This window comes from Haemorhous mexicanus, chromosome Z, assembly GCF_027477595.1.
Source record: "Haemorhous mexicanus isolate bHaeMex1 chromosome Z, bHaeMex1.pri, whole genome shotgun sequence".
NCBI lineage: Eukaryota > Metazoa > Chordata > Aves > Passeriformes > Fringillidae > Haemorhous > Haemorhous mexicanus.
The window spans coordinates 3,581,969-3,599,454 of NC_082381.1; the positions used below are offsets into that span (position 1 = coordinate 3,581,969).

At 41.3% G+C, this 17,486-nt stretch overlaps 1 protein-coding gene across 1 annotated transcript in view; it reads right to left on the minus strand.

Moving 5' to 3' along the window:
* ENTREP1 (endosomal transmembrane epsin interactor 1) overlaps nt 1-15,462 on the minus strand; it is a 30,228-nt gene extending 14,766 nt beyond the window's left edge. Inside the window, exons 1-6 of the mRNA XM_059837150.1 lie at nt 15,139-15,462; nt 12,600-12,656; nt 2,679-2,789; nt 1,125-1,253; nt 262-369; nt 28-143 (exon numbers count right to left, since the gene is read on the minus strand). Coding sequence (XP_059693133.1) covers nt 28-143; nt 262-369; nt 1,125-1,253; nt 2,679-2,789; nt 12,600-12,656; nt 15,139-15,393 — 776 coding nt within the window. The 5' untranslated portion in view covers nt 15,394-15,462. The remainder of the gene's footprint in view (nt 1-27; nt 144-261; nt 370-1,124; nt 1,254-2,678; nt 2,790-12,599; nt 12,657-15,138) is intronic.
* Between the last annotated feature and the right edge of the window lie 2,024 nt (nt 15,463-17,486).

A 17,486-nucleotide genomic window follows, 5' to 3' on the forward strand; every position in this document is an offset into this window, starting at 1 on the left:
TAAAAGCAAGGGAGTGTACAGTTTTACCTGTGACTTGGTGGAGTACAAGAATTAAAAGTTGCAAAATAGGAGGGAGGTGGGACAGGTGGGACAAAGTCATCAGGATCCAAATTGTGATCTTCACCTTCAATCTCACATTCATCCTATTCAAACAAAACATGTGTTAAAACCATTCTGAGCTATAAATATTGCTGAACACTGTAATCTGTTAATACTGTTTGTACCACTCTCTATGGCAGGCAATGCCTGGTGCTCACTTACTGTGCAGGATCTTCTTGATGCAAGCGTCAGTAAGCAATGCAGGACAGCCACTGTGAAGCAAACTGTGGCGGTGAGAGCATTCAGGGCACTAAGAGCTAAGAGAACCTTCTGAAGAACATGAAGATTATTGAAATTAAAAAATTAAATCATGGTATTTGTAAATGTCAAAATAATAATGATAATAAATTATAGTACAAAACTAAAACAAACAGAGAAAACACAGGGATGATCATGGCAATTACTTCTAAGAAATGTATGGGATGAAGTCTTCAGCACAATCTTCAAGACTGGAGTAATTTGCAGAAACTTGTTTCACATTATTTATTGTCCTGACAGAGAGATCCAGAAAGGTTTAATACAGCTCATATGTGATTTATCCATCTACTCATCCAAGAATTACAACCTTCCTCATAATGTCTCTGTGGGAAATACAGATTCAAGATGATCACCATTAAAGAAATGTCAATGTTTTGATATTTGAAGATGGTGATGGTTAGGAGCTTTATTTTAGCAGTTTGTAAGCCACAAAAGGCTGAGAAGTGCAGAAGACTAACAAAGGTATCAAATCATTAGCTAAAATGTAGATCTCATTTACCCCTGTAATCTTGTCCGGATTCAACAGCAGTTTTGATGGAACTAAACACAAAAACCAGACAAGAACTGCTTGTTGGCTCAGCAATGCACTGGTCAAAACCCAGACATGAAACCCTCCCCTCCCATCACGTTACAGTACCATGAAGAGCTTCTGACCAGTATGGAAGACCAGAAAAATAACAGTTTTTCCCAGTAAACACTTCAGCTCTGCACTGCTGCATGAGCAAGGACATTATAAAAGCAGTACTACTGATGGGTGTGCAGGATACCTTGAGAAGAAGGTGAGCAGCACTGCATGACTTCACATGGTATAGCTTCAGTATAGCCTTTGCTTCTGTGCAGGTAGTGGGATTAAGTTCTTCACAGCAAAAACAAGTCTTGTTTTCATCCATATCCATCTTTAAGAAACAAAACTCTGCTTTTTAATTGTTTAACACAATATTTTTACCTGCATAATATAGAACCTATTGTCTTAAACTAAGCCCATGACCACAAAGCAGACTGGAAATACAGTATCATATAACTGAACAGTTTGGTATGCCAATGACTGGTATGCTATTATAAAGCTGTACTATACACTTCTTATTTGAGAGAAAGCATTATGGGTAATGCATTAACACATTTAAATACAACCCAGCTGTAATCAAAGCCGCACTGATTGCTAAGCAATTTTACTACCTATGCTCTTTCCAATGCATAACTGCCTAGAAATTATTTCTCTGACTGTTGAGTAAACCTCTCTGTATGAACTGTACACATTTTCTATGATTCAAGAATATATCTTGCATTTCTATGGATGGAATGAAACACACAACTATAATTTCAACCCAGTCAAATCATTAATAGCCATATCTGTACACCACTGTTTTTTGTAACTTTCACTTTCAAATTAATCTTATCATCTTAGTTTTCAAAGTGGAAATTCAATGCTTCCATATCTAGAAATAACAATGGATTTAGCTTTCAAACTCCGGAGTCACAATGTTGACGTTCTTCCACCTATAGAAGCCACCCTACAAAATAATTGATGATTTCAGGAATGTCTTTTTGCTGTACCCTATATTTCCCAATACAGAAAACTCAGAAATTCCTGCAATATTTGACCACCTCATCTGGAATATCATTATTAATTCTCATGATGGCTTTGGTACAGTGATACTGGATTAATCTAGATTCCCATGGGTTTATAATCTTGGACTCTCACTGCAATACATCTGCTGGCATGTCAGGAACCAACAACAGCTTTTCTGAAAGAACTAATGACTGAAAATACATATTCAAAAATCTGTTCCATTAACCCACAAAGTCCTTCAAACTTTTATACACAATCATCTTCATCAAATGACTCTGTACTGTATCCTTAAATTTCAATTATTCCACAGTTTCCAGTTCATCAATAGTCATTCTTCAATTTCTCATGACAACCACTTGAGAAAAATCCTTTGCATTCTATCCTGCCTTGTACAGACTGCATCTTCCTCAAGCAGAAGTGTTCTGAAAAGCCACTATGATTTCACATACCTTATTTCTTTTCTCACAGCTTCTGCTGTAAGGTAGCACAGAACACTCCTTCTCAGGTGACGCAAAACAAGAATAATCCCACCCACACATTATAACAAACTGAATATTTTGTAAGTAAGTACCTCACCATTACCCACACACAGGCTTTTTTCAACGGTTTGTATTTTTTACATTACATTACATCCCTTGTGCTAGTTCTTTAATTACTTGCAACTCTACATCAGGACATTTTGTGATCTCAGCACAGCAAGCTAATACGACATAATGAGAAGAAATTCATGTAAATCAATATGTGTGCTCACCAAATTGCATCTGGGTACACCGGACACAAATTGAATGCCTTGACATCCTAGTATTAATCCAGTCATATTCAGCATAAAACTGATCATAGACAGCAGAACAAACAAGTTAACCTGGAACACCAAAACAAAGTTAACTGCAGTGGGCACAGAAACTCAACTCAAGGAACCTATTACAGAGCAAATCCCATTCACAACTGAAGCTGAGAATGACTCTGCTTTTTCAAAACTGCCCATGACTTCCATGCCCCAAGGTGTCTTAACCTATTCCCAAAATTCATTGTCTTCTCTCTCCTTATTCTGGACTAGTTATGCAACTATTGAAAATATCAGTAGTAATAGTACAAGCAATTAAAGGTTTTGTTGGAGTGCAAAGTATGATTTACAAGTTGCCTGACTTTCATTGTGTGTCATACTGTTCCACCAAGTTTAACTCTCAACACATTCAGAACAGTAAAGAAACTTGAAGAGGAAAAAACATCCTAAACCAACATTCACTCTGTACACTTCCAGAATTACTCTGCAGCACAAATACATGAAAAATATTTGTTCCAGTACAATAAAGATGGAAATACTTTAGAGACTTGAGCTTCATGATTTTATTTCCTCCTGGCTACTAAAACCAGAATATTTGTAAATCAGATAATACTTTCAGATTTATAAACTACCAGAAATCGAGCAATGGCAAGAGCAATAAATACATGGAAAAGGAGAAGCAAAAGCAGTGGACAAAATGATGTGTTACTTTCACCTATGCCCTTACAATCTATGCTTACATGACTGTGGATATGGATTTTGGACATACGAAAGAACCATCCCTGTCTGTATTCAGACAGGCAAAAATATCCTGTACTTCAAGAAAAAGTTCTATGGGTAAGACTACTATTTTAGAGACAAATAAAGGTAAGATTCCTCCTTAAACATTCAATTCCACTAAGCAAGTATCAGATTCTTAACATCCTAGAGCATCCTTTTTAATAACAATCTGCTCACTCAGGTTTCTTTGTAGCAAAATGGTCCAAGTTAAAAAAGTAGGACATCACAAAACACAGAGGAAGAGAAGGATCCTATGAGGGACATGAGTTCAGTCCTGCTCCAGACAGCTTTACAGAAGATCCAGTAACAAGGACTTCCTAAACATGCAAAGAACACTGTGGCCTTCCAAATAAATTTACCTGATGTAACATGGTTAGCTACCTGGAATCTGAAGCAGAAAGAGGTAAGAGCTGCTGCACAAATTATGTTCCCATTTCCTGAGGTTCAGGGAAATAATCCCCAATGAATGGACAAGAGCCAAAGAGCATTGCTATGCAAAATAAATTCTTCAATTACAACATTACTAGTCATCACTATTACTACCATAACATTATGCTGTAAGGTAGATTTTAATCCCAAAAACCCAAATAACTGATGTAGCTATTAGTGAACCTCTGTAGAGGACTGGGACTACTTTGTGTTAGACACACTAAAACCAAAATAACTTATAAATTATTAAGAGAAAGAGTATTTTGTCCTAGCTTTGTACTAATCACAAAACCACAGATAAGAGAAGTTAGTTCTAGAAAGCACTCTGAGTGTCATTTTTTCCCCATACAAACACAGAATCTAATGATTTTTTAAAAATTACACAATGCTTAGCATGCAAATGAATGAAACCCATTCCTTATGTTTTTAGTTAAATTATCTTAATTGTTCTTCTACCAAAAAACTACTTTGAGAAAAAAATTGGTACACGCAGGTATTTCATACAAAGAAAACTTTTCAACTGGGTTCCACACAGGGCACCGATAATTAGGAATTAGCCAGCATTGTAAGTGAAATAGAAGCTGTTTCAACATGCAATATATTTACAGGACAAGTCTCATTAAATTATATTAAGGAAAACAAGAGGTGTATTTGTCCTTTTCCAGCTGATGACAAATGGAGAAAAGAAGTTATGTGGCTAAAGTAAAGAAAGATTTAAAAAAAACCAAACAAGCTAGCAAACTCACATTTAAGTTGTCTCCTGTGGTACAGAAACTGCAATGGAAACAATTCTATCTATAGCTATATAAAAAGTTACAGTAAAAATCAAGACCTCCAATCCAAAATTTTGAAAACAAACAAAATCATTAATATTTTTTAAAGGAATGTCAGAAATCAAAGAACAAAGAGGAAGGGAAGGAGCATTATCATAAATATGTGAAACAAGGATGATACTTTCTGCATTTATGTTCTAATAAATTCTACCACGCGTAAATATAATCTTGATCTGTTTTTTTATTATAGGTATATTTTTGACTGAATAATCCAATATTCAGAAAATCCTGCCAAATGAGCAGAAGATAAGAATAATTCCTACATCTTCAATCTAAAATACCACCATGATCTGAACCATAACCACAAAATTCTCTACCACACATCTTGACAGTTGGCAAGACATTGTACTTGACTGTCTAGAGAAAAAAATCTTTTTTCTTTCTGCTCCATCACTGGTCAGCATTTTTACACAATAACCGAGATTGGAAGGGATCTCTTGAGACCACTTAAATCTACTCTCCTGTTCAAGCAGGTGTCACAACAAGGGACCTGGAACCATAAGATCCCTTCCAACCCAGAACATTCTATGATGCTATGATCTATGGCAAGCTCTTGTATATAATGCCCAGTTAGTTTTGACTATCTCTACATGTAACCTACACCAGTTTTTAACCATCATAACAGTAAAAAAGTTGTCTTCCATGTTCAGACCCAGTTTCCTATTTTCTCAGCTCTGCTCATAGCCTCTTGTCCTGGCAGTGAGCACTACTGAGAAAGGTTCAGCTCTCTATTCTTTGTTCCTTCTCATCAGCTATTAATGGAGATGCAGGAGATTTCCACTGAGCCTCCTCTTCTCCAGGCTGAACAGCCACAGCTTTCACACCTCTCCAGGTGTTTGAAGGATCACATCCCTTGATCTATTGGCAAGTCCCTGCCTAATCCAGCCCAGGACACCAGTCGTCTCCTCTGCCACAAGAGCACTTTGCTGTCTTAGGGACAGCTTGTTGTCCAGCCAGGTCCCCAGGTTTTTCTTCGCAGAGCTGCTTTCCAGCATGTTGTTCCCTCCTGTGTGATAGAATAATTTCCCTGCACAGGCAGGACTTTGTATTCCCCATTGCTGAACTTCAAGAGATTCCTTTCAATGCAATCTTCAGCCTGTCCAGGTCATTCTAAATGGCAATATTCAGTGTATCAGCCATTCCTCCCAGTCTGGCATTGCCTGTGCTGACAGCCCACTTAGATCCACTGTGCAGAGCACTCACTTCAGTGGTACTGGCCCCTGAGCTTCCACCCCTCAGGCTCACCCCTGGTCCTTGGCTGGCTCAGCTTTCACCACTGATCACAACCCTCTGTGCCCACAGACGGGTATTCAGTCACTCATTGTCCAATCTAACATGTACCCTGTCAGCTTATTTAGTGTGGGAGGAGACCCCAGGGACTGTGGGGTGGAGATGCCCTGGGAGGACACTCCCCTGTAGATGCCCATCTACTGTGGCTTCCTCCCAAAGAACTAGAACGTTCTGCGGTTCCCCCATCCCCATTGGTTTGTATGTTAGCACCACCGTCCTCTCCTCCTCTCATTCGTGCACTCCCAATCACCCCACTCCTGCTCCTCCCCTGGTCCCCTATCCCATTGGTTCTTTGTACCCTGGCCCCTCCTGCTTCCTACTATGTTATAAACCCTGTTCCCGCCATGTTCTAGGCTTTTTGCCACCTGTTTCCCTTCGACTTGGTTGTATCCCTGTCTCTTCCCTACCCACCCTGCCTTGGACCCTCTACTGCTCCTTGAATAAACCCGGTTGGACCCTTCGCAGAGAGTGCAGAGCCCTCCTTCTTCTACTGGTTGGACTTTTAGAGCTACCTGGGATTGTGTGCGTGTGAGGTGAATCGAGGAGGCAGCTCCCCTGGGAGTTGGACTACCTGCCCAGGATTCTCCCCCACAGGAAGAACCTGAGAGGGCCGTCTCGTCCCCTCAGCAGCAGCCAAATCCCACAATTTAGTTACTTATATTCTCCTGCAGATGCAAATTTAAACATATACTCACCTACAAGTAAAAAGAGAGGTTACACTTTATCCCAGTGACAGAAGATCCTCCCCAGGGGAGAGAAGCTCTTTTCAATTTAGAAAAAAAACAGAGAAGGCAAACATGGTATTTCAAAAACCAAAACAGATGTAACTGGTGTTAACTGCAGTTATAAAACCGGAAACAAACTATGGCCTTAGTTTGGCCCATAGTTTCATCTTCAGACCATTAGATACACATGGACTGTGAACAGCTGCAGAAAGCCATGAGGAACCTTCATATGAATTAAACTACATGAAAATGAAGTGTATTTTATTCATACTTGCTAAGGTCTTGCACATATGATCTTTTTTTCAGGTAAAAAGTATCATCATGCCTTTTGAGGACTCCAAGGAAAAATAAATTTGCATAGTAAAGCTCTGACACTGTCTTTCATTCTGAATGGGGAAGCTCCTTTTTGTCCTGCTGCTGCCATTGAAGCGAGTATCTAATGCCAGAGAGGAACTGCTTTCACTTGAACTTGCACGTGCAGGACTGATGCCCAAGCAGGTACTTAAATGAAAGAAAAAACAATTACTTCAGCAACTCTTCTATCAGTTTACAGCCTACATATATTCTTTATAAACATCCTGTAGAAAAGAGTACATCCATTTATTAATTGTCCACAGGCACAGCAGCAATAGCAATAATTAAAACTCATAGGACCTTATTAGATTTCTGTCAGTTGTGAGAGCTATTCGTTGTACCGTATGGAAACCCACAATACAACTGTGAACAAAGGAAAGCCCCACAAGAAAAGAGAAATTAATTCATTTAATAAAAAGTCACATATTTTAAATACCACACTAAAACACCCTATGTATGAGAGAAAAGCTTTTGCAGCATACAAATGGCTATAAGCTTCTAATGGCTTTTCATAATCTCACACTTAAAAGTGTATCTCTATTTGCTTATACTGATTTTAAAACCTTTGCATAATTACTATTTATCAACTTAATGCTGGAGTCTAGAGTGTGAGCAAAGAGGTTAATACAGAACTATTTTACTTCTAAAATCCAGGGAAAAAAGATACTACTACAGTAGTTCTCACAAGTCAAATGACTGCTTGTCATAAAGCACATGCCTAGGGAGAGACTGGTTTTCAGGGTTAAGGACATGATGTGGAGCTTCTGTTCACAGTTCACTGTCACTAGCAGAGCTAAAATTTAAGAACATTACCTGAATGGAGTATCTTGATCTATACATTAAATTTTAGTTAAATTCATGAAAATCTATCAAGGTGCAGATATCATAGTAGTAGTCAGCCCTAAGAAATCTTTATTTAAAGTTTTCTGGAACATATTTTCTTTGGGTAAAAATTTTCAATTAAATACAAGGTTTATCACAAATAAATTCTTCAAAAATTTCCAGGTTATAAATAAAGCCTGAATTCCATAAACTTTTCTGTTTTCAAAGTAAGATCTGTAAATATTTGTCATTAACCAAACATATTAACATATTTAAATTAAAAGTGTTTCAAAAAAAAATTTCAAATCCTTATGTGACCACACTGTAAAACATCTGAAGAATCCAGATTGAATGACTCATGCTGGATGTGCAACACTGACTTTTCTGTCAAACCCCTCAAAGCTTTACATGAAAACAATGGCATGTATGAACACAAAAGCTACCATGCTAGCAAACAACATTAAGCATGCAGTACTTGATGTAGCTGAGAGTCACATCCAACCAGCCTACATGTTTTCTGCTGACTTCTTAATCCCATGCATTTTGCAGGTACCAAACTGCTCCCCAGTACTTGAAGCTGCAGCAGTTAAACTGCACAGCACAACAGGCTAGTGTCTTGTTGGATGCTGGCACTCCTTTTCCTTTTACTTGATCACAGATAAGTCTCCTCTTTAGCAGCAGAACTCAAGTACCAAGCAGACACCAGAGAGGTGCTTAACTTGAAGTCTTTGTTACAGATGGAGAAAAAAACCTCAAAACCAGAAACAAGCACAGTCAGAGAGTCACCTAAAAAGCACTCTACAGGGTTGTAACTAATTTGGCGTGACTAAAAGGAAAGGATGCTTCACGAGCTAAGGACTTCTGCATTCAGCAAAGCATGTATGGCTCCAGGCAACTCCTGGGAATGCAACATAAAGTCAAATCAGTCTAATCTGGCATACAAGTAAGGACAGATGCTATAGAAGCTAGCATGACCTGTCAAAGACATGAACTGCCCTCAAAACATACACAATCAAACTAACAATGGAGAACTGATGTACTCTCTGAAAGAATTTTATTTCTTTCAGGTTAAACTAAGATTTAAAGCTGTGTGAAAGGAAGGAGCTTAGGAGCAGAGAGAAAAGAACCGGATTATGCATGGAGGAAGGCAACACTGAGGAAGACTGAGCCCAGAACAGTTCAGAGTCAATACCCAAGTAACTTGGATGGGTAGGTGGTGGTGAGTTTCCCTTAATACATTTGGACAGTACTAAAGAGTAAGAAACATAGGATCGTTAACATTTCTAAGATCATTGAGTCCAGTGTTAACTCAGCATTACCTCAAAGAAAAATCAGCTTCCAAGCACAAGCATTACAAGCTGACTTCCAAAACTGACTGACACTTGATATCGATAACCAGAATGGAAATTCCTCAAACAACCAAGGAAGGACTGAAACCAGACTTCTCAGCAGATGTACTGCTCAAGGTTAGGCCTTCCTTGCAAAAATGTCCTTCAAAATGTATGACTTAATTTTGCCTTGCAGAACCCTCTCTCTCAGATATATTATTTATCTAGTATCATCCCACACTGTTAATACAGCTGTAAAACAGCGTGGGTGGCAAAACCCAAATATGGCTCTCCATTTTATTTACTAATAGGTGTCATCACAGCCACCCCTTTTCACAGCTGTTTTTTCACAGAAGGTGCTACTAAAGGTCCACTACATCTGCAACCAATGTGTTTCCTTTCCTTTCTCCCCTCCAAAGAAAAACACAAGTGGCTGAAACACCACAGCCCATCCCCAGTTCCTTTCTCACAGCACAGCAGCCCTGTGCTTTCTGCAAGCATCAGCAGCACCAGAATCTTGCCATCACAGGAAAAAAAAAACCAAAAAACAACTACAATCTGGTTCTTTTCTCCATTGCCAAGGCCTTGGATTGAAGTGGGAGCCATGGACAGCCTAACCCTTCACAAAAACCCAAACACAGATAGTGAGAAACCATCACTGGGCGTTCTAAGGCTTTACATAAGGAGTTGTAAAAGGAGGACAGTCACAACTGACAAACTGATATGTTTTAGTTCTGAATGAGTTTTCTAGTCTTGCTTATGAATATCATAATTTTAAGTCATGACTGTATAATGATTCTCATTGCTGAGACATTAAGGAAGCTTGCTTTTACAATTTGTGTAATAGTGCATCTTCATAACTCCCTAGAGAAAACATTCAAGTTAGCAGGGGGTAGACATAATAGATATTTAGCCCAGCATAAATATGCTCACAGAAACTAACAATATGTCCTTGAAAGACTGTAGCTAGTTTAAGGCATTATTTCCTTACCCTCAAGAAGAGTTTAATGCTTGTTTCTTTTTATTTTCCCACATAGAATAGAATATTTCAGTTGGAAGGGACCTACAGCAATCATGTAGTTCAACTGCCTGACCACTTCAGGGCTCACCAAAAATCAAAGCACAGTATTAAGTGCATTGTCCAAAATGCCTCTTGAACACTGACACCTTGGGGCATCAAACACATCTCTAGGAATCTGTTCCAGGGTTTCACTGCTCTTTTAGCAGAAATGCTTCCCAGTATCAAGGCTGATCTAATCTGGCTATCAAAAATCAAACCTCTATAGAATACACATACAAATAAGAAAAAACACCCAAACAGTTTCATAGAATCACATAATCACAGAATAATTGTGGCTGTAAGAGAGCTGAGGAAGACACCTGTGTCTCCTGCTCAAAAGCAGGGTCAGCTATGAAATCATGGCAGGCTGCTCAGAGCTTTTATCAATTTCACAGCAAAAACTTTCCTGCTGCATAATATCCCAAGGCAATCTCCTTCAGCATGTAACCTAAAGATATCCTAAAGATAATTTGAAATAAAAGAAGGGATCAAGAATAATTTGTGTTTTCTATTTAAGTAAAACTAGGAAAGTAAAATAAGGTTTATACAAAGGAGAATATTAAAGAGTGAAAGAGCAACGATGTAGTATAGAAACAGCACAGAACACAGGCAGTGTTAACACAGGAGTACTGCACAAGCCTTAGGCAGTTTGAGACTGACAGCATGTACATTTATCTTGATGAAAATATGTGATTCCAGATTGGGAGTCGCTAACAGCGGGCTCCTCTCTATATCCACAAAACTCCTAAAAAACTTGCCCATGTTAACCAACACACACTGAGAAATAACAATGGATGTCAGGGGTGCTAGCTGAACATGAGCCAGCAGTGTGCCCAGGTGGCCAAGGCGGCCAGTGGCATCCTGGGCTGTGTCCAGAGCAGCGTGGCCAGCAGGACGAGGGCAGCGACCGTGCCCCGGCACCGGGCGCTGGGGAGGCCTCACCTCAAGGCCGTGCTCAGCTTTGGGCCCCTCACTTCTAAAGGGACACCGAGGGGCTGGAGCCTGTCCAGCCAAGGGCAGCAAGGCTCCTGAAAGGACTGGATAACATCTCTCATGAGGGACAGCTGGGGGGCTGGGGGTGTTCAGTCCCAAGGAGAGGAGGCTCAGGAGGGACCCCATTACTCTTTGCAGCTCCCTGTAAGGAGGCTGAGGTGAGTCGGGGCCCAAATCCGCTGCAGCGCCTGCGGTCAGAGGGCAAGAGGGAACGGCCTCAGGCTGAGACAAGGGAGAGTCAGATTAGACACTAGAAAAAGCTTTTTTGCTGTTAGGGTAGCCATGCTTTGGAACAGGATGCACCAGAGAGGTGGTGGAGTCACCATCCCTGGAGGTGTTCAAGAGGCATCTGGATCTGGCATTGGCTGATGTAGTTTAGGGATTTGGGGCAGTGCTGGGTTGACAGCTGGACTTGACGATCTCAAATCTCTCTTCTAACCTTGGTGAATCTATGATTCTATCCACAGCTCACATATCTAATCCTTGGTACCCCTCACTGATACCCATGTGGATCCCAAAAGAGTGCTGCAGAAAAATTAAACAACTGCCTTGGCCTGTAAAAAGTCTTCAGAAGTGTCAGTAAGACAAAATATTCCAAGCAAATAAACAAAAACAAAAAAAACAAACAAAACAAAATCAACCAACCAAATGAAAAAACTCCCTAAACTCACACACAAACAAAAGTAATTCCACAACTCCTTTTCAAATCCTAACTCTGAGACATTAAGAGCTACAGAGCTTCAGATTTCACTTACATGTGGAAACAGCTTACACACCCTGCACATCAATCTGCTTCTCTCACAGCAATGCAATGCCAACTGTATATGAAACGAGCACTGGATCCTGCTGTAAGGTGTTAAATTAGCTCTCAAACCCATTGGCAAAAACTAAAACACTACAACTAAGCTAGGATTTAAAGCCGTCTCCTTCATTTCACTTTAAGCTGCACTACCTTGGAGAACTAAATTACTTATTCTAAGCCAGTATTTTCTTATACATAAAAAGCCGTAATATGTGCACTTTAAATAACATTAACAATTCTTCCAGACATGGTCCACTCTTGCCCTTACAGGGGACTTAATTCCCCTGAATATGGCCTTGCATGGTCTTTGACTTCTCTTTAAATAATTATGATTCTGCAATTTGAAAAGAAAGACTCATCATTATTTTTTTGAAAGAAAAAAAGGGTGATTTTTTTTTTTTTTACCAACAACTATTAAATTAGGCTCTTTTTTTTTTTTATAATTTCCTTACAAAGTCTAATCCATACTTACCAAAAGTCGCATTGGCCTCTTCCATGTTGTTAACCCTAAGATTCCACATAAGATTGCCTACAACATAAAAAAATGTAGTGTCACCAAGAAGCAAAGAACTGTTCACAAAATGCTATTTACACTGTTTTTATTAGTGTACTTTGGAACACTACAGCAATGCTGGGAAGATACAAAGATGCACTTTAAAGCAGAGGATACCTATGCTGATGAAGTTCTTTGCTCCTAAGAGCATCCTGTGAAATAATAACCAAATTAAATCTGCTAGTTTCTTACATTTCCCTCCCAGAACACAATGCATGGGGAGAAGTAGTATGTCAGCAATTCCAAACTCCACGTTTGCCTTAAATAACTGTTTTCAGCCAATTAAGTATTTGTTCTCTGCAACATGTCTAGGCAAATCTAAAATTGTCCATTTCCTCCCCTCTCTCCATTACCATCTCAGCACTTAAGTGCTTACTTCCTTCTTCCCTTTTGCTGACTTCTGACCATTCTAGCGAGCTGAATCCCAGAGCATAAACCCTACCAAAATCAATAAGGAGCACCAGCACTACCTCCCTGGATAGTTTTGCTATTTAATCAGATTAATCCCAGTATCAGAGTGAGGACAGAAGTTAAAATAAAAGCACATTCTTCTGCAACAGCAGTTTTTAGACCAAACTTGCTAAATCACAAAACTGAACTTTATGATTCTTTCTTTACCTTACAGGACCAAACAATTAAGAAATGATAAAGAATTGCTGTAGAACTGAAACAAACAGCCTACCCGAATACTCTCTCACAGAAGAAAAGGAACCCTATAAAGAAAGGCAAATAAGTTTCTCAGCACGTCCCATAAGTCAGCAGCTATACTTTAAACTCTATGGATGTTGCGACTAAGCCAACCAAGCTCCTGCCCCAAAAAGAAACAGGAAGGCTGGAACAAGCAGGAAGTCATACTCTACTATTTTTAATAAATCCCTTCTGTAACTTCATTCACTTGACATGATCAATCTAATCTAGCGTAACACACATATATATGACTTGGCCAAAACACCTACTGATATCATCACTGGTGTTGCAAAACCACATACATAACTGCAGTTTCATAACAAAGTATTTTTCGAATTCTCTGACTGCAAAATGGACACATGATTTTATAACAAAGCACATCAATACTGACATAATTTTTTTCCTTAATGACTGCAAATTTATTTCATTACATCTGTTAAAGATATGAAAAGAAAGTCCTTCTCAAAATTTTCCTGACATGCCCCTCACAAGTCAGCGTGTAGCATCCATAATGAAAAGAAAACCAAACCAAAAAGCACCCAACAGACACATCAGTCAGCTTTTAATGGCATCTGCTTTTCCAGGTTGCTTCTGGGCTAAAATTTTCACAAATATTTTTACACCCAAACAGTATTTCAGTAACTTTTTTGAGTGTACTATTGTTTCAGAAATATAATTTTAAAAACCCCAAACAAAATCTCACCCTTCTTGATTTTTAAAAATACTGAATACCTCTATCTTACACATGCGATTTTAAAGCATTTTAAAAGCACAAGTATGGTTCTTTGTGCAGAATTCAAGGAAAGTCCATTGGTTACATAAACTTCTTTTAACCTAGAGTTAGAATAAAAGAAAAAAAAAAAAAAAAAAAAAAAAAAAAAAAACCAAAACAAAAAAACCCCCAAAAAAGCCCCAAAAAGGATGGAAGATCACAAGAGAGATACCAAATACAGACAATTGGATGGGCTGGATTTCCCTCACCCCCCCAAGGACTGTGTACATTCAGGGATGAACACTGCATTATACAGATAAACAGGAACTACTCAGTCCCCAGACTACTGCACTGAGCACATTTTTACAGGTGGTGAACAGCATGGCAATTTAATTGAAATGTTTAAAGCGAGGGATAAGCTGATACTGTTCACACAGGCAGCAGGAGCTGAGTGTGCATCTCAGTACATGACTTTCTGATTGCTGGAGGGCCCAAACACTGGGACTAATCAATCTGACTCTGCTACACTTACTCTGCTTACTTCTGCCTAGCTTCTGCAATATAAATTCTTGTATACATTCCATATTTATAAAGCAGGGCCCAACAGGAGATGGAATAACTTCTTTCAGTACTCCTTCCAAAACTGTACGAAGTCCATCCATTTTTTCCCCAGGAACATTGCTGATTTATCTGTACATTATGCCTACGATCAAAGGCACAAAGCACAAACATGCAACATCTACACACACAACAGTTTTTGAAAATCCTGTGTCTGATAGCGCAAAATAACGGAGTACTTCTTTTTTTTCCCCAAAAATGCACGTCAGGAAATAAATCCCCTATTCGCTTGTCTCAACGTTTGTAACTCCGTTGGCGTCCTGCAGACAACCTACAAAGCTGGCAGCAAAGAGCCGTTACCCCGTTACCCGGGGTAACGGCTTTCCAAGGGGTCGCGGAAGAGCGGGATCACGCATCCCTCGGGACAGCCAGCCCGGCAGGTGCCGAGCACGCACGGCCGGACCCCAGCATGGCGTGTCCCGGCCCGCGGCCGCCACTTACCGAGGAGCCGGCCCACAGGGGACACGCGTTCTTCACCTGCGGGGCGCTGCTCAGCGACAGCGCCCCGAAGCACAGAGCCACCAGGGCGCAGCCCAGGCCGGTCTGCAGCAGCCCCAGCCCGAGCAGCGAGCGGAACAGCAGCAGGGGGCACGGGCGGCACCGGCGGCGGCGGCGCAGCGCTCCCGGGCGGAGGGGCCCTGCCTGGGACAGCGGGACGAGTCCCGGGAGAGGGCAGCAGGACCCCGGCAACACCATCGGCAGCGACAAGGGGGTGCTGGCGGCGGCTCTCGGCGGGGGACCGCTGCGGACGGCGGGCCGGGCCGGGCGGGGCCGCCCCACCGCCGCCCCCGTGCCAGCCCCCTCGGGCGCCGACTTCCTGCGGTGCTGCCGCCGCCTCGCCTCCTGTGCGGGCTCCGCTCCGCTCCCCTGCGGGGAACACCGGCCCTGGTAGCGCCCTCAGCGCCAGGCGGGGCCGGGGCCACCCTAGCAGCCAGCGCCGAGCCCAGCGCAAGGTGCTTCGCCGGAGCTCAGACGCCGCCCCTGACTCTCCCGGACTTTGAGCCATTCTTTCCGTCCCGGGTCTTCTCGCTGAAGCTGCTGCAGCCGTTTTGGAACAGCTTTGGAGGGGTTTACCCTTCCTCTTGTTCCTGTGCTCCCTCCCTTGCCCTTCTCCTTTGCCCTTTTATCCCTTGTCACTGTTGCTACCGAGCACTATGCGTAAAGTTTTAAAATAACTCTTTACTGGGAGGAGGGTGCGGGACGCCATTGGATTGCATTTCTCGTCGTTGGCGCCCAGCCCGACGAGAGGACGAGGTTTGGCAGACAGCACGGCGTATGTCTTGTATTTGCATGAGCGTGCCTGGGTGCTTGCCGATGCCATGTTGTCTGAGACAGGGACAGAGGAATCTTCACCCGGCGGTTTTCATACCCTGCTCCCTACCCACTCTCCCTCAGTACTCTTCCTCCTTGTTTTCCCTGGAAAATTTTGCCGTTACCGTTGTGTGTCCTTCTCCACTTGATGCATTCCAAAGAAGGACGCTCTGGAATTTACTTCAACTGTGTGTTCTACTCTCCTGCTCAGCCAAAGCAATTTACACCTGTTTGGCTTGTCTGAACATGGCTTCAAGAAATATTAAGAATATAGCTTTTGGTACCTTAGGAAAATAAGTCATGTTGAAAAGGATCATTGGCTTAGATAACAGCCATTGCTCCTTTTCAGAGAAGGGTGCAGAAGTGACTTTTGGAGTTGCACTCTTATTGCATCTCTTTGTTTGTTTGTTTTAAACAAAAATATTCAGTATTTAGAGTGCTCCTTGCTAATAAAAAAAATTCACAGAATCACAGAATGTCCTGAGTTGGAAGGACCCTCAAGGATCATTGAGTCTAACTCCTGGCCTTCCACAGGACATCTGTAACAGTCACACCATGTGCTCAAACATATTGTCCAAATGCTCCTTGAACTCTGTCAAGCTTGGTGCTGTGACCACTTCTCTGGGGAGCCTGTTACAGTGCCCATACCCTTTCTGTGAAGAATCTTTTTCTAATAAATAACCTAAACCCCTAACACAGCATCAGGCCATTCCCTTGTGCCCTGTCACTGGTCATGTGGGAGAAGAGATCAGTGCCTGCCCTTCCTCTTCCCCTCACAAGGAAATTGTAGATTGTGAGGAGGTCTCCCTTCAGACTCCTTTTCTCCAGGCTGAACAAACCAAGTAACTTCAGCCACTCCTCATAAGGTTTCTCCTTAAGACCCTTCACAAGCCTCTTGGCCCTCCTTGGATCCCCATTAACAGTTTAACATATTAAACATAATTTTGTGCCCAAAATTTCCTCAAGGTGAGGAGACCCCCGTGCGGAGCAGATTGGAACAATCCCCTCCGTTGTCCAGCTGGCAGTGCTGTACCTGATGCCCCCCAGGACATCCTGGGCCCTCCTGGCTGCCTGGGCACTGCTGGCTCATGTACAACTTGCCACTGACCAGGACCTCCAGGTCCTTTTCTGTGATGTTGCTTTCCAGCCTCTTGTTCAGCAGGTGGGGAAAGTTAATACAAATGCCTGAAAATAAATACATGTAAGAAAAGACAGAGCTGTAAGAAATAAGTTGACTTGTCTTGATGGGGAGAAGTATATTGCTGCTCATTCAGTTGCTCCAAGTGAACCACTGGAATTTCCAGTCAGGAAAGTAGCATGTTTTCCATTACTACTTTTTTAGAAAAAGTGAAGTTATTTAAGGCTTATGCTGACTTGCTCTCCTTTATGACTGTCTACATGGTTCATGGCATAACTTAGCTCTTTAATGTTATTCTTTAGTCTGGTTTAACCTGGTTTATTTTTAAAATATTTTCTCT